Source organism: Colossoma macropomum, unplaced genomic scaffold (assembly GCF_904425465.1).
Source record: "Colossoma macropomum unplaced genomic scaffold, Colossoma_macropomum, whole genome shotgun sequence".
Classification (NCBI taxonomy): Eukaryota; Metazoa; Chordata; class Actinopteri; order Characiformes; family Serrasalmidae; genus Colossoma; species Colossoma macropomum.
Window position 1 is genome coordinate 26313449 of NW_023494792.1, and position 24622 is coordinate 26338070.

The following is a 24622-nucleotide window of genomic DNA, read 5'->3' on the forward strand; positions in this document are numbered from 1 at the left end:
AGGGTCCTATATAGAAATATATACAGCACATTCTTCATCAATCTGAAGAACCATTTCACCATGCAAAGCACCATTTAAGCATGAAATGGTTCTATATGGAGCTCATGGTTCTAAATGAAACCTTCCCTTTACTGAGGAACCCTTGAAGCACCGTCTTTTTAAGAGTGTTGTATTAATTCGTGCTGAGTCAGATGCTGTATAACACTGGCAGTGTACAGTCTCACTGCTCCACTGTGAGCATTAGCAGGCTCTGTACTCCTCCAGGCTCAGTCCTGAAAGAGTTAAAGCCCCGGATGTTTTATCTGATATGAATTAATCGGAGTGTAATTAGAAATGTGCCGTGGTGGGTGTTCTGTTTGCTGACGGGTGGGCTGCTGGTCGGTGGAGGGTGGCGCTCCAGGTTTTTTTTCCGCCTGTTTGAGTTTGAATTGCGCTTTAATTGCTCTTCTGCTTTTTATAAACTTCTATTTGCAAAACTGCTCCTCAGTGATCAACACAAACTGATAAACACTTTCTGGGCACGGTGCCTTTTCAGGAAGAGCGTAGAGAGAGAGAGAGAGGAAGAGGGAGAGAGGGCGAGAGACACTCCGGCAGAAATGCTCTCATAATCATAACTTGCATAACCGAAATAATATTTATAATATTCATGACCAAATGTTGTGCTAACGACCGTATCGCACTCCAGAGCGCGAGTCCAGTCTCCTCCTTCACAGCGCTGTGTCCACAGCAGAGCCAGTGACGTGGTGATGTTGTGATCTCCTCAGGAGGAGCATGAGAATCTCAGGATAACTCTGAGGGGGAATGTAGACGTATGAGGGAGGCTGTGAGTGTTCAGACAGTTTCAGCTCATTTTAAGCAGAAATCAAAGCTCAATTATGTTCGTTTTATTAAAACAAGTGACTGAACATTTAATTTCTCACTACACAATCATCACACAACCAGAGAGAGAGAGAGAAAGAGAGAGAAAGAGAGAAAGGGAGGAGGGAGAGACTGAAAAGGGGAGGAGGGGGGTGCTGAAGGGGGGGGGGTATAGAAGAAGGGGGGGTTGAGAGCTCAGAGAAAGGAGGATGAGGGAAAGGGAATGAGAGAGGGAGAGAAATAAGCAAAAGAAACATGTAAAGAAAAGCAAGAGACAGCAAGTGGGAGAAAGATGAAAACTGAGGGACAAAGAGAGAGAGAAAAGGAAAGAGGGGAGAGAGAGAGAAACGTTAGGGAATGAGAGAAGGGGGAGAGAGAAAGAGGGAAAGGGAGAGAGGTAATGAGAGAAGGGGGAGAGAGAGGGAGAGACAAGAGGGAACTAGAGGGAGGGAGAGAGAAAGAGAGAGAGAGAGGAAACAAAGAGAGAGAGAGAGGAAAGAAGAAACAGAGAGAGAGACCGAGGGAGAGTATGGCCTCTTGAAACCTCTCATAGTTAAAGTATCAGTTGAGCTGAACTTGTCCCACCCACACGGCTTCAGCCGGACCCCTCCTCTCTAATCGCCATGACGCCGCCGCTCCAGCCCTTTTTCTATGTCTCTGAGAGGCGAGCGGAGGTTCCTCTGCCCTGGCAGAGTGCAGCATGACGGCAGAGCGGCAGCCCAGAGTCTGAGAGAGCGTCTGTTTCCAGGCAACATGACGGGGAGATGGACGAGGATGAGGACAGTGTGGCAGAGCTGACAGACGTTTTCTTATGGTGGACAGAAAATGAGTAAATAGAGTAATAAAGAGTGGTGGAGGGTCAGTGCTGGCAGGTGCTGCGAGTGATCTGCAGGGTTTTACTGTAACTCTGGCTGTTGAGCCTCTTTATCACGGTGATATGGAGCTACATATCGTACAGGTTTAGACACAGCAGACTGAATGTTTGTTTTTCTGCATTTTTGACTAATGAGCCCTGCTGGTGACAAACCATATACATTAAAATAATGCCTAGCCACAACTTCGTAAGGGGTGGGGATGAAATCCTAATGTGTGGCCATGACTTAGTAAGGCATGGGAATGAGATCATGCCTTACTAAGTCATGGCCATGCATCACAATCTGATTCTCGTGCCTTAATAAGTTGTGGCCACACATTAGGATCCACACATTACGTCTGACAGTAATAATTGTGGAGTGATTTTCCTGTAGCTTTTATTAGCAAAAGTACAGGAAAGCTGATCTTTTGGTCGCTTAAGGTTAGACTTGCTTAGGAGCAGCAGCATTTAGATTTAGAGGTGGGAGACAGAGAGAGAGAGAGAGAGAGAGAGAGAGAGAGAGAGAGAGAGAGAGATGAATGGACAGAAATGTGTAGGGTGCCTAATCAGTTGATTAGGCCTGGAGCTGATGTCCTGCTGCTTGGCTCTCTTTGTCCAACTCAGACACCAAACCCAGAAACACACAAGAGCCCCAGAACACAGATCACTTCACTGTAGATTTACCAGTCAAAATTTTAAAAGTCATATAGATGATTTAAGGAAATTAATCACAATAGTGACCATAATGACAATGCTAATGCTATTAGCAACAACAAGAAGAGCTGTCAAACAAGACCAGCAAAGCCTGCAGCAGTGCAGAACATCACCAGCACCACTGGAGAGGCATCTACTGGGCATGTAAATTACGAGATTAAGTTCAGTTGGATTATCAAGTTATGATTCAGAATTATTTTCAATGATACACTGAATATACAGATAAAACATGTATAACACAGATGTAGAAAATGAGCTACGTTGAGAAATGAATAAACTAAATGTAGGTACATGTGTTTACAGGTGAATACGTCATGGGGAAGGAAAATACAATGATATTTAACTGCTATTGCTGTTTGCCTTTCCATCTCTACCATTTTAGTTGCAGAAATTATGAAATATTAGTGGATTTCCCCTTTAAAATACTGAAATATTTGGGTTTTGCATGTTTCTTGAAAGGTTCTTGGCTTTGATGTACAGTTCTAGAAAAATCTTTAGTAGGTATCGATGTGGAGGTTGTTTAAACGTATGAAAGGGTTCTTCACATCTCATTCAATGGTTCCTCGAGGTTCCTTATGCTGAAAAGTTCCCAGAGGACTAAAAGCACTTCTTCTGTGGTGGCACTCCAAAGAACAGAGAGAGAGGGAGAGAAAGAGAAGAGAGAAGGAGAAAAAGAGCAAAGGGGAAAGAGGGAGTAAGAAAAAGAGAAGAGAGAGGAAAAGGAAAGAGATAGAGAAGAAAGTGAGAAAGAGAGAGAGATGTTTGGAGAGAAAGGGGAGAGAAAAAAGAGACATAAAGAAACAAGAGGGAGAGAGATGAATAGAAGAGAGTGAGAGAAAAAAAGGGAGTTGGAGAGAGTGAAGGGGAAAGATGGAGACAGAAAATGAAGAGAGAGTGTGAGAGAAAAAGGAAGAGAGAGGTAAAAAAGAGAGTGGGAAAAGAACAAAAGAGAGAGCTGGAGGGGGAAGAGAGAGAGAGAGGAAGTAAGAGAAATAAAGAAAAGAGAAAGAGAAAAAAGATAAAAAAACGAAAGATAAAGAGAAGAGAGGGAGAGAGAAAAAGAAAAACGATAAAGAGAAGAAAGTGGAAAAGAGAAAGAGAGAGAAAGAAAAAGAGGGAAAGAGAGAAAGAAGAGAGAAAGAGAAAGAAGAAAGTTGGAGAGAAAAGGGAAGAGAAAAAGAAAGATAAAGAGAAGAGAGTGGGAAAGAGAAGAAAGGAGAGAGAGAGAGAGAGAGAGAGAGAGAGCGTGAAGAAAAGAGAGTGAGGAAGGCCAAGAGAGATAAAGAGAGAGAGAAAGTGAAAGGTAAAGAGAAGAGGGTGGGATGGAAAGAAGAGAGAAAGACAAAGCATAAAAAACGAGAGCAAGTAAGAGCATTAAAGAGCAGAAGAAAAGAAGAGAAAAGAAAAGAGGAGACGACGGGGGGAATCTGTCATGGTGTCTTACAGGAACAATGAAGAACACCATCAGCCCACCTAAAGCCATCCCACCATTCTCTGAGCGCTGTGTTCTTCTCTGATCCGCAGATAATCCTGTTCAGTCCTCAGTGACGATATCCCTGTGTGTGTGTGTGTGTGTGTGTGTGTGTGTGTGTGTGTGTGTGTGTGTGTGTGTGTGTGATGTTAACATAGAAAAGCTGTTACAGAAAAACATAAACAGACCATAAACAGACCATAAACCGACCTCCTGAAGAGCTTTGTGTTTTATATCACACTCAAGAACAGCAATATTTCATAACTGTCCACATCTACCATCCTGCTTAACCCCTTAAATGGCCAGTGGGTCCCAATCTTTATTACACTTGTCTATAACCTAAGTATAACTCAGTTTGCATTGAACTCCCTGTAGTTACTCAGTAATAAGCCTTAGTACGTAATAAGCCTGGGATTTTAATGGGTTAATGTCCACGGGCCGGATTCACAAAAGCTTTCTTAAGAAAAAACTTGCAAACATTCTTAAGACAAACAAGTCAAGCCAAAGTTTATATATATGGAGATTTTTACAACAGGTGTTGTCACAAAGCAGCTTTACAGTAAAATCCGTGTCTGAGCCCCCATGAGTGTCGCCAAAGGAGACAGTGGGAATAAAAACTCCCTAAGAGCAAGAGGAAGAAACCTTGAGAGGAACCAAGACTCAGAAGGGGAACCCGTCCTCCTCTGGTCGACACCGGATAGCAAACAGTGTTAGTATAAAGTATTATAGTACAAAACGGGGAAAAACAGGTGGAGCAATGGTTAATTAGAGAGTTTGAGTCTGTGCAGCAGCAGCATCATCAGGAGGGTCAGTTCATACAGGTGAGGTTTGCACAGCGTCGTACAGCGAGAAGCTCCATGGTGGTCAAACCAGTCCAGAAGGTTGGTGAGCAGTGGGCACCCGATCAAGGCAGAAGAAGCAACAGCATCGGACACACAGGATGGGCAGCTGTTCAACCCAGCAAAGAAAACCAATATCTTCCTACGATTTTTCCTAAATTCATTCTTGAGAAAGATCCTAAAAACTGACCTTAACATTTCGCTGTGATGTCATTTATCATTAGACATCATATTAAACTGAATGTTGAATGAATGCAAACAGAGTAACCAGAAACATTTAAGCTCATCTTAGAGCTGCTTGTTAATAGTTCTGATACACAGCTGTGAGTTTGGTCTCCCACATAGTTTAATTCAGCTTCAGGAATGAAATTAAAGCACCTTTCCTACCTCTACCAGTCTAATGATTCAGAGAATTTACTGCCACCGACATTCTCACTGCAGGTTTGTTATGGGGAGTTTTGCCAAACTGTGCTGTTGTGTTGTACCAATCGTCACACTGCAAACAATTGCAGACAATTACAGTCCGCAAGTGGACTCTAATTTAAAACAAGGATTCTAAATTCATATGGCGGGTCGAATAAGATCCAGAATTGGGCCAGTTCTGGCCCACGGGCCTCATGTTTTGGAAACCCCTAATGAAAGACGTAAGCTTAAAGCCAGAAACATACTCAACTTTCTTAAGAAAAAACTTGCGAAGGTTCTTATAAGAAACGTTACGAGGTTCATAAGAATGGGCCTCATTCACCAATACCTTCCTAAGTGTTGTCTTAAATTAGTTCTTGAGAAAGATCCTGAGAAAATCCTACATCAGATTCATAACGTGTTCTTTAACCACAGAACTGTTCTCACCTTTGTGCTCTTCAGTGTGTGTAGATTCTGTTCTTACCTAATTCACCCTTTAACCCTGAAGATTGGTGCACAGATTGCTAGTAGCTACCGAAAAGGCAAAGAGAAAGATTTAAGACGAGCATGGATAATATGGAGACAAATAGACTTATTTGTGTTTATAATCACTCCAGCTGGTTTCCTGATACGTTTAATCTGCAACGAGAAACTGACAAACACTAAAAAGTCACAGGGCTGAAGTCAGTTTCTCATCCACCAGCTTCTTGTTCAAATTTTCCCATTCCACCTTAAATGGTGCAGCAGTTACATTCTGGCACCTCAGGCTCCATTTAAGGTGGATCAGGAAAACTCAAACAAGAAGCTGGCGAATGAGAAGTGATTTCAGCCTCGTAAAAAGTCATTTTACAAGAAACTGTTTCACTTCTGCCTAAAGTTTTCCTGCCGGAGATGCGAGAAAAGCAGCTATAGCTGAGCTAAAGCTTAAAGCAGAGCAAAGTAAGTCTGTGTTTATATTTTTAACCTATAATATTACATCAGCACACATTGAGAAATATTTACAGCAAAGATGGTAAAATGGACATCAAATATTGTGGCTCCCAAGGTGGTTTGTTTTTCTGTTGAGAGGACAAAACGACTCTTCTTAACATTTGGGTTGCGACCCCTGTCCTAAGACACGTGAGAGGCTATCGTAAAGTTCAGGAAATGTAAGAATATGATGGCACAGTGGGTAGTGCTGTTGATTCACAGCAGGAAGGGCCTAATGTTATTCTTAAAAACGAAGTTAAGAAAAAAACAAACATTTAGGAACCTTTTCTTACTTAGGACACTTTCGTGAATCCGGCTCGTTCTGTGGAAAGGATGGATTCTAAACTTTCAGGTCAAACCACATTTGTAAGCAGAAGTGGGATATTTTATCGTGATTTAAATTTGATTGAAAGCTTCTATTCAGTCAGAAACGAGAGTGAAGACAACATATATGGACTTTGTTAGCTCAGCATAAAAGGCATCTGAAAGGTAATACCACAAACCCAGAGGCGAGCATGCTGCAGCCAGGCTATGTACAATGCAGCTCGTGTTCGTTACTCCATCATGTCGTGGAGGAGGGTCGAGGTGGGGTGGGGGTTGGGGGGTTCGGTGGTGATTGATATGTAGATTTGTGTATGATGCAGTCTTCCATTTGGAAGTGATTTGATAGAGAGCGTCAGGAAGGCAGATCCGTCTAAATGAAAGCTCGGCCTCCTGGCACGCGGCGGCGGTCCCGGCCGTTTGATTTGTATGCTTTTCATTACAGATTGTGCTGTTGATAGAATTGCCTCTTAATGAAAAATATACTCTCGGCGGCTCCTTCCTTTAGTCCGCGTGTAATTGGGGTTATTTGTGAGCGCGCAGCATTGTGAAGGGGCAGAGCAGCTCAGAGTGAAACATACAGGAGCTTTTGTGTGGGCTTGACGGAGCTTATCAAGATACTGAGGGAGGAGGAGAGAGAGGGAGAGAGAGACAGAGAGTGACAGAGCATGGGAGAGAGTAAAAGAGAAAGAGAGAGAGAGAAAGGAGGAGAGAGAAAGAGAGGGAGAGAAACGAGAGAGAGAAAGAGAAGGGGGTAAGAGAGAGGGTATGTACTAGAAGAAAAAGAAGTAAAGAAAAGAGGGGAAACAAAATAGGGAGGTAGTATAAAAAGAGAAAGAAGGAAAGAGTAAAGGAGAAATAGATGTATAGACATATAGATATGGGGATGTATAGATATATAGATACAGAGTTGTATAAATATAAGTATATTTAGATATATAATATAAATATTTAGAGAGCAACATACAGATATATAGATATGAAGATGTAAAGATATATAGATATGTAGAGATGAGTATATAGATGTGGGGATGTAAAGATATATAGATATAGGGTTGTATAAATATAAGGATATATAGATATATGGAAATAAGTATATATACACAGATATATAGATATAGGGTTGTATAAATATAAGGATATATATATGTGGAGCTGAGTATATAGATATAGATATGAGGATGTAAAGATATATAGATATGTAGAGATGAGTATATAGATGTGGGGATGTAAAGATATATAGATATAAGGTTGTATAAATATAAGGATATACAGATATGTAGAGATGAGTATACAGATATATAGATATGAGGATGTAAAGATTTATAGATGTATGGTTGTATAAATATAAAGATGTATAGATATACAAGATGAATATATAGATATGAGGATGTAAAGATATAGAGATAGGGTTGTATATATAAATATAAAAGGATATATAGATATATAGAGATGAATATATAGAGAAAGGAACATAAAGTTATAGAGATGTATGGTTGTATAAATATAAGGATATATAGATACAGACAGATAAATATATAGATATATGGATATGGGGATATAAAGATATATAGATATAGGACAAAGATATGTAGATACAGGTATATAGATATAGAGCTATGTAAATATTTACATCTATATACTGAAGTTGGCTTCAGCTGTGCCGTACAAAGACAGTCATTGTCTAACAGTTCGCTCTAGGCTTAGCTCTGTCTTGCCCCCTCAGCCATCAGTAATAGATTGACACAATACTTCCTATTCTAAAAGAACATGGCTAACCCTGTCTAACCCTGCCTTCAGAATAAGAGTCCTTTCAGGAATAGCCAAGTGAATAAATTCTAAGATTCTGTAAAACTAACTAAAGCTGTATATGGAAGGGATCAGTTCTACGTGAGGAGGTGGGGTGATGTAATTAATATTGCCGTTTCTTGGCATGATTTTTACCGAATGCGCGTCAGTAAAGATTCCGGTGCTTTTCACCTTCTACAAAACGAGTCGTAAAAATAACCTCAGGTCATATTAATCCAGTGTGAATCGACAGTAAAAATTTGATCACATCCTGTGGAAAAGGAGTTTCTTACATATGGAGACATTTAAAGAGCGTTAACTTGTGTTCATCAGGTCATATTAATCCAGTGTGAATCGACAGTAATCAACCTTAATCTTCTGTTTGTGCCTTATGTCACTTTAGTGTTAATTTCAGGACCTTCTGTATTTATATATTTTTTATTATTCTATTTTTCTACAATTAGTGTTTATTTTTATGATTAGTGTTTAGTATTTTTTATGTCTATTAAAAAAAATACACACTTTTACAGTTTACTTTCTATTTAATGTTACTGCTACACTGTGGGGTCTGAGAGTAACGCAATTTCAATACTCTGTATGTCCTGTACATATTGTAGTATTGACAATAAAGCTGACTGACTTGACTTGACTTGATCAGCATCACTAGCATTGCCCTTAGCTTGGGAATTCACAACAGTCAACCTCACTACATAAAATCAATGACAGTATCATTACATAACAGCCTGATTTTAGGCTTTTAGGCTTTTGATTGAGGCTGAGGTTGGACTCCTATTCACCAGCTTCTTGTTTGAATTGTCCCGCTCCACCTTAAACGGTGCAGCAGCTACATCCTGGAGCCTTAGCGGTTATAAGATAGTGTTACATTGGCTTAAATGAAAAGTTACGAATGTTTTTTCTCTCCTGTAAAGTTGCTATTTTGGTAAGGTTTGTTGTTTGAGGCATTTTGCTTCAACATCAGACACTTTTGAGAGGGAGAGAGAGGATGAGTAACAGAGAAAGAGAGAAATAGAGAGTTAAACTGTGTGCGTTTTTGTGCTGAATGCTGCTCTCGTGTTGTTGTTCATGTCATCTCCAGCCAACAGCTGCAGCACATCATCCTGATTCTTTTCTGTCAGTTGTCACTGAAATCTATAACCCATCTCTGCCCGTCTGTCTGTCTGTCTCTAACAGGCAGACAGACTCTCTAACAGAGTGGAGTTTGCAGGGGTGATAGACACTGGGTTCAGTCCAGGCTCTCGTAGTTCTCCACATCTTACTTTACCTCCTTAAACTCAGGGATCCAAGTAATACGTCTTAAGATTTAGGCCAGAAGAATCCATTCAGACCCACAGCGCTGAGTTGTCTTCTCTCAGTGGAAGGATGGACAGAAACACCTGTGGATGTTTTCAGATCTGAAGCAGCTTGATTTTCTCCTCTCTCTCAAAGATGAAAGCTTTAAGTGCTGTTTATCTGATGGGGGCAGTTTTTCGTGTCTACCAGGTCTTCCAGGTGGTTGTTAGGAGCCCCATTTTCTCTGGAGCTTTTATAGTTTTTAAACTCCAGTTTTGGAAACCCCTAATTTGTCACTTTTTTTTCCTTTGACTTTCTCCTTCCTTATCTGAGTGGGTTATCTTATATCTAATCTAAGAAACATCTCCTGATAAATGAATCATTTGTTTTCAATGGCCTTTTTAGCTGGAAGTCAGATAAACAAAGGGTGGTCTCTGAATGTTGCACAGCACTTTATTACCCTAAATGTGGTTGATCAGCCAAGACATATTTGGTGTCTAAAGTTTTGCGCTGGAGCTACAAGTTTAATGTAGCTAACAAGTGATGGAGGCTAAATCATCACATACTTGCTCCGACTCCTGGTGACCATATAAACAGTGTTTCTCCAGAAAATCCTGTCTTCTGTTTGGGTCTTCAGGTTTCTCAATGGCTGGTTCATGATTCCTCTGATTTTCTCCATCCATCTAATGCTATCTTTACAGTGCCACTGCTCCTCAGTAGTGTGAGCTAGAGAGATGCATTTTGTCCCCTTGAAACCAGAGAAATAGAGCTAAAAGTTTGTTGTTCTGGGTCATTTATGTCATACGTAAACCTACAGCGTAAATTTATATTAAAACGTGTACCACTTCCATACACTCAGCATGATGCTCGTTCAGTCATTTTGTATACAGATAAGTTTTTTTGTGACGTCATGTGATGTTTAGTAACATCCTGCACTTGATTGGCTTTGGAAACCACAACAAAAGTACAGATAAGAGGAACAAAACCTCGTATCTCCATTTTAGTCGTTTTTCAGTTTTTGACATAATTTGAAAATGCCTGTTGCCCTTTACATCATATGTAAATTTCATGATGAATGGACCAAAAGAAACGGCCCAAAATGACTTGGAAAAAAGTCTGGTTCCATTGACTTACATTAAAAGTAAAGAATGTTTTTTCCTTCTCCTGTAAAGTTACCATTGTGGAGATACAAGAATTTTCAGACAGCAGCGATATATATATATATATATATATATATATATATATTGAAGTATGCTTTCAATAATAAGGTCGGTATAAACTTACTGGTCACTTTTAATGTCCGTTTTGTGGCGTTTATTCAAGCAGAAGAACTCTGTGATTAGAGCGGCTCTCTGTGCTGGAAGCGCTCCATGCACTAAGCGAATGATGTATGCCAGGAGTTGTCCAGCCAAGCCCTTACGCCAGGTTTTAGAGGCTGATTCTGCTCTTTTAGAGGTGCTAAGCCAGCAGATAGCGGCGCCAGGGCAGGAGGAGGAGTGCTGCTTTTCCCAGCACTGCTCTGGCTGTGAGAAATAGGCTTGGGAAATCTGGCCTGAAAGGAAAGCGCCGCCGTCTTCTCCGCTTCGTTAAACTCCCAGGCCTGCAGCTGGCGGAGTCGGTTTCATTAGAGAAAACGGGGCGTCTGCGGCGTACAAGCATCTTCTCTCTTTATCTGCACGTTCTATGCAGAGAGCGGCTCTAGCTCTGCTGGAGAACTTCACCGTCTGGGATTTGTGGCACTGGGAATTCTCCACACTGCAGCTTCAGTAGCATCTGAACTTTTCTTCCCTTCTTTCTCTCTGCCTTTTTCTGCCTCTCCTTCTCCCGAAAGCCGAGCCGTCTCGAGCGGCCAGACAGGGAGAATTTCATAACGAACAGAAATGAGAAGGAAAAGAAAAGAAAACTGCATTTTGTCCTTCAAAGTGACCAACATTTGTCACAGAACTGTCAAGTGTGGCCTGTTAGTTTAGATGTATGACGCGTCTTTTGTTTACTCTGCATTTAACGCTTAACCCTGAAAGGCTGTCAGGGTCTCTCCACTGCAGGGGGCACCGGAGTCGTCATTTTTCTTTCTTTCAGTCCTTTGTCGTTTATCTTACGTCTCTCACCACAAAGGAGGGACGTCAACTCAGGCTGCACAATATGGACAAAATATCATACAGCAGCTGGATTAGCATTTCCAGAATGTTTTATAGAGCTTTAAAGGCAAAACATATTACTGTTAAATAATATTTCTCAGCAATGAGTCACAGAATTCAGACATAAGAAAGAAAGAAAGAAAAAAATGAAAGAATGAAAGAAAGAAAGAAATAAAGAAAACAAATAAAGAAAGAAAGATATAAAGGAAAAAAGGAGGATAGAAAAAGGAGAGAATTCCTATCCTACTTTCTTTTTTTCCTTTGGAAAAAAATTACTGGATAGATGGAAGAAAAAGAAGAAAGAAAAAGGAAGGAAACGTGGAGGAAAGGAAGCAAAGAAAGAAAAAGGAAGTAAAAAAAGAAAGGAAAGAAGGAAGAAAAGAGGAAAGAAAGGGAAGATGGAGGAAAAAAGAAAACAAGGAAGAAACAGAAAGAGAAAAGAATAAAAAAGAAGGAAAGAAAATATTTTCTTTTCACTTTTCATTTATATCTTTTTTTGGGAAAAGGAAATGCAGGATAGATGAAAGGAAAAGAAGAAAGAAAAAGGAAGGAAGAATGGATGGAAGGAACGAAAGAAAGAAGAAAAAGAAAAGAAGGATGAAAATAGGGAAGAAAAATAGAGAAAGAAAAGACGAAAGGGAAGGTAGGAATGAAAGATTAAAAACAAGAAGGTTTGAAGTAAAGTAGAAATGAAGGATGGAAGAAAAAGAAAGAAAGTAAGGAAAGAATGAAGGAAAAGAAAAGAAAGGAAAAAGAGGGAGGGAAGAAAGGAGAAAAGGAAGGAGATGATGGATGGAAGACAAAGAAAGGATGGAAAGCAAGGAAAAGAATATGAAGAAAGAAAGGAAAGAAGAATGAAGGAAGAAAAAAGAAAGACAGGAAAGGGGGAACATAAGAAAAAGAAAAGAATGAAGAAAGGAGGGGTGGAAAGAAGAAAAGAAATAACAGAAAGAAGGAAGAAAAATAGAAATAAACAATGAAAGAATGAATAAAAGAAAGAAGAAAGTGCTGAAAAGCGATCAGCCTCTAAGGTGAGGTTTAGAGAGATGAGGTAACTCAGATGAGGTAAAGCTGAGTAAATGAAAACAGAGGCGAGGCTGAAGGGAGCGTCTCTGACTCAGCACACCAGCTCTGCCGGAGCTCCGTCACCAGAGAGAGACACAGAGTTTTAAAACGTCTCAAACTCATGAGCCCTCAGGCTGATCTGAGCCTCACTGAGCGCGATGACTCAGTCGTCTGTCTCACTGAGTCTCGGCCTGACGCATCGTGAACCACTTCACAGATATAAAGCCTGTCATGCAGATGCAGAGCTGCCTCAAATACAACGAAGGTGAAGGTGCTCTGTATGTGCTATGGGCCTGATGGACCACCTTGATCCTGTGGCCTAACCAGAGCAGTTTTGGGGGGGAGATGTCTGAAATCTGATGAGGAGAGGGTCATTTGACTTACTTAAAAAAGTTATATATATTGTTGTTATTGGGACACAGCCTTCCGAAAGTACTCCAAAATGGTAACTTTACAGGAGAAGGAAAAATCATACTCTACTTTTAATGTAAGTCAATGGAACCAGAATTTTTCCCAGGTGATTTTGGGCCGTTTCTTTCAGTCCATTCATCATGAAATTTACACACAATGTAAAGAGCAACAGGCATTTTCACAATATGTCAAAAACTGAAAAACAACAAAAATGGACATAGGAGGTTTTGTTCCGACAGAAGCGATTTATATAGTATATAAATTAAACTCGTGATAAACTTTGAGCAGAACTTAAAAACTCTAGCCGGCACAAGACTGGCAAACACAGCTTTGAACCGCTGTACACACAGAAAATCAGAATATGTTTCATTAAAAAACAAAAAGTTTACTTAATTGCAGAAAAAGTTTCGGTAGTGGCGATTCTTAATGTTCCACACTGATTTTCAGACACTGCGACATATTTACTACTAAAACAGTGGGATCTAACTGCTCACCATGTGGCCATGAGGGGCAGGGATGCAGCCTCACTTCCTGCTCTAAAATACAGGGGCGTGGATAAAATTAGACTCCAAAGACTAAAACTCTGTGTTTCGTTAGTGACTTGAAAAAGTTATATTTCATTTATAATTATGTTTGCATAAATGTAGGGGAGGAGTTTGTCCCAAATCCTAACCCCTACATTTACATACATACATACATACATCATCTAAACCGCTTATCCTTCTGGGTCGCGGTGGAAGGATAACATTTACACATATACATCATCTAAAGCGGTTTAGATGATGTATGTATGTATGTATGTAAATGTAGGGGTTAGGATTTGGGACAAACTCCTCCCAATAAAATACTACACTATGAAAGTACCCTATAAATAATGCTTTTGTATATACTTAGCTTATTCCTATCTCTGTTAATACATTGAATTAGATGTTATTAGATCATAACATAAATATTGTAAATGTAATTCATTGTTTAAGTTAAATTAAATAAATTGTTTGAATAGTTAAATCTGCACATTTTAATACACAGTTCCTGGTTATTTGCTGAATATAACATACTGGGGAAAATACCATATAAAATGTGGTCTGTGCAAAATTTACAGCACATTTTATATATTTTTTATATATTTTTTTTTCCAATATGTTAAACTCAGCAAACAGAAAATATGCATTAAAAATGTCAGATTTAAGTGTGTTCTCTGTTCTTATTTTCACTTAGAAAATCAACAAAACGTAAATATCACTCTTAAAAAAGATCTGCAAGGGTTCTTTAGTAAAAACAGTGGTTCTATATAGAACTATGTACACTCAAAGAACCATTGGCATGCTTAAATGGTTCTTTGCATGGTGAAACGTTCCTTCAGACTGATGGAGAATAAGTTGAATGTGGTTCTATACAGCACCAAAAAGGGTTCTTCTATTTTTACAAGCTTGACATCGTAACAGCCCTTTTCGGTGCTATAGAGAACCCTTTTCAAAACGGTTCTATATAGAACCATATACAACACATTCTCCATCAATCTGAGGAACCATTTCACCATGCAAAGAATCATTTAAGCATGCGAATGATTCTTGGAGTGTTCATTGTTCTATATAGAACGTATAATTCTAAATAGAACCATTGCCTTTACTACAGAGCCCTTGAAGAACCATCATTTTTAAGAGTGTAGGGGTGTTCGAGTTACGCTGCTGGGATGTGTTTCAGACTTGGTGTTGTGGGCTCCTCTGGTGGGTTTTAAGGAGCTCTGGAGCAACCCCCCCCGATCCTCTGCTGGGTTCCTCTTTCTCTCTCTGAGCAGGAAGTGAAATTAGAGGAGTTAATGGACCATTTCAGCCCCCATCCCGCCTCACCTCTCCGCTCTGTCCGAACCATAATCCCTTCAATCTGACCGGCTTATGAATTTTAAATGCACTAGTCCAAATCACAGAGCCTTTTTCTCTTAAGTGATTATATCTGACACTGACTCTCTCTCTCTCTCTCTCTCTCTCTCTCTCTCTCTCTCTCTCACGTACACAGATGGTACTGAATCCCCGGCTGCTCTCTGAAGCAGCCCTGCATGCATTTTGTAGCTGTAAATATGGCTTTAATGTGTTATGACTACAGGATGGCGATGTAGCTGCACTCAGGAAAGAAACAAACCCATCAAACGAAACCTTTGATGACAGCATGAGTGTAGAACTGACGGCAGCTTCTCACAGCGACACATATTTTCATGTTCTGCAGCTTTTCGGTAACAGTTGCTAGCAGTTTACATCAGTCCCTGACCGGAGCTCATCTTATGGTAAATCAGCTGTAGGCCGGAGACGTTCACCAGTCGATTCATGGGGGTGCGAGTCGAGTCCCGGACCGTTAGTAGAGAATTGTAGTTTAGTCTTGTTGTTGCAGACATTGCACTGTACAAAAGTGATCCCTACTGAACAGCTGGCAGATTCAACACGGCTTCAAATGAGTACTTCATTATAGAAAAATCAGAACTGGAATTCATTCAAAATCACTTATAGCTCCTGCTGTCGTCACAGAAACTGTAATCTTCACACTTTCCTCCGTATTTTGAATACCATAGCGTGCCAGCCGACGTGCCAGTTCCGCAGCAGTTCCTCAGTGAGCATTTAGATGAAGAGTGTCGTATACCAGCGTGATGTAATATGATTAAATTACTCACCTTACAATACGGACAGGCACATTCACCATAACTGTGGGTTTTAGTTATGACCTGGCAACCTCAGAACCCCAAGAAGTGATCAGTCCCACTCTTTAAGTGTCTTTTTTTCAACACAGCAGTTGAGGGAGACAAAAAGGACAAACTCCCTAAGAGCATGAAGAAGAAACACGGAGAGGAACCAAGACTCAAAAGAAGAAACTCTCTAAGAGCATGAAGAAGAACCTCTGAGAGGAACCAGGACTCAAAAGGAGAAACTCTCTAAGAGCATGAAGAAGAACCTCTGAGAGGAACCAGGACTCAAAAGAAGAAACTCTCTAAGAGCATGAAGAAGAACCACTGAGAGGAACCAAGACTTAAAGAAGGAACTCTCTAAGAGCATGAAGAAGAACCTCTGAGAGGAACCAAGAGTCAAAAGAAGAAACTCTCTAAGAGCGTGAAGAAGAACCACTGAGAGGAACCAAGACTTAAAGAAGGAACTCTCTAAGAGCATGAAGAAGAACCACTGAGAGGAACGAGGACTCAAAAGGAGAAGCTCCCTCAGAGCATGAAGAAGAACCACTGAGAGGAACCAAGACTTAAAGAAGGAACTCTCTAAGAGCATGAAGAAGAACCACTGAGAGGAACGAGGACTCAAAAGGAGAAGCTCCCTAAGAGCATGAGGAAGAACCCCAGAAAGATCAAGACTCAGAAGGAGAATCTTCCTAAGAACACGAGGAAGAACCACTGAGAGGAATCGAGACTCAACAGGAGAAACTCCTAAAGAGCATGGTGAAAATAAACAGGCCAAACTATGGTGTGTGGGGATATGATGACAAAACTAATAGAGGATTCACTCACATCCTCAGAAGACACGCCCTTCACCAAGTTCTCTTTGAATTCTCTTTCAACACCCTCACAATCATCAGATGCATCCGCTCGATGAAGAGGTCCACAGCACGTAGGATGTCCTCCTGCACGCTGCATGCAATTACATATTTCCACAAGAGAGGGCCCCAAATCCCCAAAACTTACACAGTGCAGCTAGAAGTATTAAAATAGGAAATACAGAGTGGATAGTTCCGGTATTAAAATCTGATTGGCTGAGCCGTGTTCGAAGCCGTTGTGAAACATGATATACGCACACCTATGACCGCCTCACAACAACTGAACACTGTATTACTGCGCCACAGTACAAAAAACCCTTGTGCTGTTAATGAATAATCTTTGACTCTCATGTTTATTGAGGAAGTACAAACATGTTTTTTTTGTTTAAACTGAGGGGCTTATGATCCTAACTAGAACTAGGCTGGTCTGCTAGCTAACAGGCTAAAAGAGCCAACAGCCTAAACAGCTCCATCATTAATATCACAGACTTGAATTAAAGCACTTACAGTATGATTTACTGTAAAATGGCAGTAAAAAAAGTCTAAAAATATCACTTGAATGTCTTACGCACTTCAAATGTTTGTGATTCAGTCAAAAGTATTCAAACCCAAATGGCTGTGTACTCCCTAAATAGTGTTCTAGCTATGAAAGTTGATAAATTCGAGTCCCAAATGACTGTTTCTTAGCTGTATTTTGCTCTGCTGGGCTGCAGGATCCAGTATTTAAATTCCTGCGTAGTGCACTATGTAGGGAGCAGGGAGCCATTTGAGATTCAGCCCCAGTGTGAGAAGAGGTGACCAAAAAGTACTTATAAAGTGAAGATTGTTGCATTGAACAGTGCTGTGTTATCATATGTTCGTTGTTATCTGACAAAAAAAAAATAAAAATCATTAAATGACCACAATCTACAGCGATGTTCTCTTCATGTAGCATCATGTGGATGCTTGGCAACATTTATGTTGATTATTATTAAGAATAACTCAAATTATTTTCTGAAAAATTGTGTATTTTATCATACTTTGCATTTTGCTTAAGACCCCTTCCCGTGATAAAATCGCAGTAACGCATGGCCTCAAGTGGCTTTTTGCTTTGCGTTGCCTATTTTACACTAATTCAGGGTGACTGTAGACCATAATTCATGCACAATAATTTGCGTAACAGATCTTTATAGTGCATTATTACAACTAACAATGCAAATTCATTTCACCCAACAGCCCTCCAGTTGTGTACCAATACAGGTTATAATGAAGAAAGCTTAATGCATAGTCAGTAAACCATTGAGTGTCTATATTGGGCTCATTAAACCCCCAATATTATACCCCCCCTTATTAAACCCCCAATCTGTGCTCCTGAAAATAAAATGTTACCGAGGATTCTGTTACCTGCCCAGGCCTACTCCTAGGACTGAATCCCTAATGCTAGAGGGGTCTGGAGGACAGACAGGGCATCAGGCTAAGTGAGAGTAGGGCAGATGTTGGTGCCAATCTGAAAGCGCAGTGGAGAGATCGGCCTGATGTTTGATTTCGGCTCCGCTGGCACAGGAGTCATTACACGAGCCTGGAACCATAACCTGAAATGAGACGTGCAGTGAACCATGGAGCCAGGACATGCCGTCTTTAAGTAGAACAGGGAGACACACTCGCATTCGCACCGAGGAAAATAGAAGGTGAGAGACTGCGAATGAAACAGTGAGAGAGCTGAACGTTTTTTTTATTTATTTATTTTTTTTTCTTTCGTTCTGGATCGGCATGTGGCTTTGTCTAAATATTAATCTTGCGTTTGGAGAGCAAATGAGGGAGCTAGTGGCACCCGGTGGGATCAGCCAAAGCTTTAAAGAGCCACACTGGCTTTACTGCTACATCTGTTCCGCTTGTTAGTGGCCATTTGAAAGGGAAATGCTGAAAAGATGCACACAGTCCAGCCGTGATCTCTCATGTCTGGGCCCAGATCAAAGCCTGGGACTCAGCAGGGCGCTGGGTAAAGGTGCTATTGTACTCATTATCAGCATGTGCCAGCAAACAAACACGTGCAAACCCTGCTTTTCCTGACCGGATGTTTATGAAATTTATAGACATAAAGTGCCATGTTTTGAATTCAGTTCAGTCTAAATCAGTTGAGTTCAGTTGGTTTCCATTCAAATCAGTTTAATTCAGTTCATGTTTAGTTTAATTCAAGTCAGTTCAGCTCATTTTTATTGCAAATCTAGTACATTTAGTTCAGTTCACAACAGTTCAGTTTAACTCTGTTCAGTTCAGTTTATTTCAGTTCAGATCAGTTCACTTCTATTCAATTCAGTTGGGTTCGACTGAATTGAATTCAGTTCAGTTCATTTCTGTTCACTTTGACCTTGTTCAGTTTGGTTCGGTTCAGTTGAGCTCAGTTAAATTCAGTTCAGTTCTTTTCAGTTCAATCCTGTTCAGTTTAATTCAGTTCAGTTGAGCTCAGTTAAATTGAGTTCAAATCCAGATCAGTTCAATTTCCTTCAGTTGAATTCAATTTAGTTCCGTACTGTCACGTTCCGTTCACATCAGTTCAGTTTAATTCTGTTCAGTTAGGTCCACCTCAATCCAAATCAGTTCAGTTTAGTTTTATTCAATACTGTTGAGTTTGACTGAATTTAATTCAGTTCAGTTCAATTCTGTCTGTTTGATCCTGTTCAATTTAATTCAGTTCAGTTCAGCTGAGCTCAGATAAATCCAGTTCAATTCTGTTCAGTTAAATTCAGTTCAGATTCACATTGCTTCAGTTGAATTCAATTTAATTCCGCTCTGTCATGTTCAGTTCGCGTCAGTTTTGAAATGTTCATGTCATTTCAAGTTCAAGCTCGAGTCAATCCAGTTCACTTCATTTTAGGATTTATTTAATTCAGTTAAGTTCAGTTCAATTTGATTCCGTTTAGTTTGATTCAGTTCAGTTAAAATTTAAATCTGTTCAGTTCAGTTCAGTTTAAGTATGTTCAGTTTAGTTCAATTCAGTCTAGTATCTGTTTAAGTAAATTTAATTCAGTTCCGTTTAATTCAGTTCATTTTAATTCATGGTTGATGTGAACAGCACCTGACGCTGCTGGATATCTGCATGATTTTATACACTGCACTGCTGCCACACGATTGGCTGATTAGATAATTCCATGAATGAGTAGGTGTAAAGCTGTTACTAATAAAGTGCTCGGTGAATGTACATCTCAATGACACTTCAGTTCAGTACAGTTTCACCCTGGAATTGGAGAGACTTAATTGGCTAGAACACTGTCACACCCTTTGACCAAATGATAGAACCGATTTGACAGCAGTAGTGATCTGTTTGTCTGGTTGATGCTGCTAAATGAGGTCTTAGATGTTTAGAGTACATCTTGTGTGGACTTGGAACTGGTTTGGTAGTTGGCTGGTTATCCATTCTGCTCACTATTAAACCATAGTTGAGCTTGAGTGAGAGGAATTTTACATCATGTCTCTCAGGCCCGCCAGGAATAATGCAACAGCCATACATAACATTGAACTGGAATAGGCATCCCTGGATGACAGTTCATATTTAGTCTGTAGTAAGGATTATTAATGAGCTCTTTCATATTTAAATTGTTTGTGAAGTGCTGTGCAACTCATTAGATGTTAATGGGGTGGTTTCCGCAGTAGTGTGTTGTGACTGATAAACTCTGTCTCTCTCTCTTCTCCTCCAACATGTACTGAACTGGAGTCCAGCCATGCTGCTCACTGCGTGCTCAGCACTTTTCTTTTTTTATTACTGACTGAACATTACGACTAGATGTTTATTAGGGGTGAATATATAAGTTCGCAGTCTTAAAGTGAAATGGTGCATCAATAACCAGCGGACCGTTTTGACCAGCAGCAGAGGCATATTGGGGTTTCTTAAGAAGCTGGGATTGAATCTTAGGACCTCTGGAGTTGTGGACATTGTCTTGAGCTCTTTCTATGAAGTGCTGCACGATATGGTGTGTTTCATGTGGTGTTTCAGCCACACTCATTGCGAACAGGTGTATAAAATCAAGCACATAGCCGTGCAGTCTCCATAGACAAACACTGGCAGTAGAATGGGTCATTACTGAAGAGCTCAGAGACTTTAAACATGGTGCTGTCATAGGATGCAACCTTGTCGCAAGCTTGTTCATAAAATCTCTGCCCTGCTAGATCTGCCCTGGTCAACTGTAAGTGCTATTACTGTGAAAAAGGAAGTATTTAGGAGCAACAACAAGCAAGGCCGCAAAGTGCTGAAGTGCAGAGCACGTCTATCCTCTGTTGTATCACTTACTACAGAGCTCCAAACTGCCTCTGGAAGCAGCAAAAGCACAAGAACTGTGTGTCTGGAGCTTCATGAAATGGATTTCCTTGGCCGAGCAGATCCACACAAGCGAGATTACTATGCACAGTGCCGAACATCAGCTGGAGTGGTGGAAAGCACACCACCACTGGACTCTGGATCAGTGGAAATGTGTTCTCTGGAGAGATGAATCATGCTTCACTATCTGGCAGTCAGATGGATGAATCTGGGTTAGGCAGATGCCAGGAGAACACGACCTACCAGAATACATGGTTCCAGCAGTAAAGTTTGGTGGAGGAGGGATGATGGGCTGGGGCTGTTTTTCAGGCTCCTTAGTTCCAGTGAAGGGTAATGTTAATGCTACAGCACACAAAGGCATTTTAGACAATTACATGCTTCCAGTGAGCTCCTTAAAGACATGGTTTGATGAGTTTGGTGTGGAGGCACTCCAGCGGCCTACATAGAACCCTGACCTCAACCCCAACGGAAACCTGTGGGATGAACTGGAACATCGATGGTGAGCCAGACCTTTTTGTCCGACATCAGTGACTGACCTCACAAGTGTTCTTTTGACTGAATGAGCACAAATTCCTGCCAAAATCTTGTGGAAATCCTTCCCACATAAGTGGAGGCTGTTAGAGCCACCAGTGTGCGTCAACTCCAAATGAATGCCAATGGTTCTGGGAATGGGATGTCTAATAAGCTTATATAAGTGTGGTGGTCATACTTTTGGCCATATAGTGTATCTTTACCCAGGATGAGCGCTGACTTTACTTCAGTACATCTGCTAAAGGCCTTGAATGTAGGCCAAAACGTCATGCTTTCAAATAAATGAAGTTAGAGTTTTTCGTTGGTATGGTGTCCTTAACTTCTTGGTAAGACTTTTTTGGTTGCACTTCACCTGTAGTTGGTTGAAGCACCTTTGGTTCCTTTCATCTTGGTCAGAAAGATATATAGGTACAGTACTGTGCAAAAGTCAGAGACCACCGTTCATTGATCTGGCAGTTAAATACAAGTTGCAACCAACTTCTAAGACTTTGGAGGTGTGGAAAAATATCGCTGCAGATTTCTTTGAGAAGCTGAAAGTGAGTCTCCTGAAAAAAATGGAAGCTGTAAGAAAGGTAAAGAATGGATATACTAAATGATGAAAAATGTGTATTTAGCTAGTTTAGTTGAGGGTTCTGTGTAACTTTCTGTTAAATATATGTTTTCTCTCTTTTTCTAAATAATGAATAACCTGTGCTTAGTGACCATTTTGACTGAAAATAAATAAATAAAGCGTGACTTAACTTTTACTGTACTTGTGGGCCTAAACAACTGCTTATAGCACAGAAAGGAAGAAAGTCGCTACCAGTGCATTCGTCACAAAATGACTGGAAAACTTTGCCGTCGTAAGTAAATGGCATCAACTTGCCACAGATGCGAGTCGAACTTTACGTTCAACCTCAGGATGACCCCTCCGCCTGTGGTCTGACCCGTCTCTGTGCTCCCGGCTCCTGAAGTCGTCTGGAGGCTCGTACTGATCGCGCAGCCAGAAATAACCCTGAGAGATACCTATCAGATACGATTAGAAGCACATCCAATTAAATTACAGCGTGACCAAGAGAGCTCATTTCACAGTTCAGTGAACAGCTAAAATACTGTTAGCGTGACTGACAACTGGCAAACGCCCGGGCTATTATTCCAGCTCCGCTAACGCCAATATGTGGACAGATAAACATCTATTGTCCCTTAATTGTGTTCAGAGACTTTCTGCCTAATGTTTGACTGACTAACTGACTCACCCTGTTGTCTCTCTCTCTCTCTCTCTCTCTCTCTCTCCCTGTTTTGGCAGAAATTGAAAAGGTTCAGAAAGACGAAGAGAAAGAGGACGAGAAGTTCATTGATGTCGTCATAAACAAGAACATGAAACTGGGTCAGAAAGTGCTGATTCCTGTCAAACAGTTCCCCAAAGTGAGTAGAGATTACGCACTTTAAGGAACTTAAGTTGCTGTCTGTTTTTGTGCTCTATGCATCATTATATCTTTGGTCGTTTGTGTTCAACTAATTACTGTATAAAACATCTAATACCTTCATTCTTCTCTAAAGGCCACAGATTAAAAATATGTTTTGAGCTTTGGCTGAAAAGCAAGTAAGAAAGACGCACATTTTTAAACTGGACTGGAACCCAAAGAAACGATGCTAATATAGGTACAATATGGACCCACTTTGGATGAACAAGTACAACAATCTAAACAAAACCATTTCTAAATCACTCAAGGACAGAAATGGTCTTATTTACAGTGACAACCCCTGGTCACTAGTTTAGGGGAGAAAGAAATAAAGTGCTCTCGTTAAATTGTAAAGGGTTAACAGCCATAGATGCTCTTACGTCCAACAGACAATCATTAAGATAATATTAGGTCTCTTGAGAACATACTGTCACCTGACTTCAAAGGAAGGTATGGTTGTGTATAGTCAGCATAATAATAGAGTGAAATAGTGTCTCTGCAAATAAAGTAGCCCTGAGATAACATGTATATGGAAAATAGAAAGGGGCCCAGAATTGATCCCTGAGGGACTCCACAGGTCATAGGAGTAATTGATGAAAAAAGGATCCACAGCAATTGCTGAAAAAGGTCCTTTCTTTAAGATAAGAAATAAATCAAGTGCTGAACCTTTGAGATTAGATAGCATTGCGTAATTTTATATTTTTGTTTTATAGCTTTTATGCCTTTATTATTATTTTCAACTTGTGGAAAATAGCAAAAACAAAGGAAAGTGCTTCTACAAGTAGGCCAGTCCAATTTTTTTACTGGTATTTTTTTCACAGTGTGCTTGTAGTGAGTTCTTATGGACGATTCCTGTCTGATTCCAAACTTGCATACCTTCTGCGAATGTCTCTAATGTCACACCTCGTCTGTATGCTGTATGACGGCTCTCCACCATTAGGGTCATTCTCAGGGGAGCATATTGTATATGACATTAACAAATCCTTGCGTCAGGGTGTGTGTATCAGAGCGGATCCGTACATTTTCCTGCAGTATTCCCATCATCCTGCAGCGCAAGAAGCCGTACTCGTCTCATCTCGTCTCGTCTCATTTGCCGCCCCTCTCTTCTCCAGACCTGCGAGTAATGGAATTGTTTGTTTGCTTTGCTCTCTAATCTGCGTCTCTTGTCAGAGCTGGGAAAAGGAGAAAAAAACGAACCCACAAATTAGTTAAAAAAAGAACAAATAAGGACTGAAAGAGCAGGTGCGAATGACGGGTTCCGTTCACTTAAAGTAATTGCGTTTGTTCTTTGTACAGCAGAAGGTATTTTTACAGGATTCTTGTGAGCGGAGGGTGTTTATCACCAGGTTTCTGGAGCTAGATGAATAAAGAAGGTGCTTAAGAGAGACACAGAGAGAGAGAGACAGAAAGAAAGAGAGAGAGAGAGAGATAACCTGCTTTTAAGAGGTGTTTTAAGCACTGGGCATTGGTCACTGCATAGCCAAATCAATGCTTTTTTATATTCAACTTTATTTGCTTTTTCGTCTTATTTTATTTTTGTAAATTTTGTTTTCTGTTGGTTTATTCAGAGCCCCTTCCTCATGTAGTGGGCAGACTGCCCTGCTGGGCTGTGGGACTGTGGGCAGGTGGAATCCACCATATCATCGCTGTCAGATCAAAACCTAATATCTCAATTTCTTGTTACATTAATATACACTCAAAGTTCCTTTTCTGG

The 24622-nt window shown here is 40.4% G+C and overlaps 1 protein-coding gene across 1 annotated transcript in view; it reads left to right on the forward strand.

Moving 5' to 3' along the window:
• khdrbs3 (KH domain containing, RNA binding, signal transduction associated 3) overlaps positions 1-24622 on the forward strand; it is a 208255-nt gene that overhangs the window by 88191 nt on the left and 95442 nt on the right. Inside the window, exon 2 of the mRNA XM_036576723.1 lies at positions 22752-22870. Within this exon, the coding sequence (XP_036432616.1) occupies positions 22752-22870 (119 nt within the window). The remainder of the gene's footprint in view (positions 1-22751; positions 22871-24622) is intronic.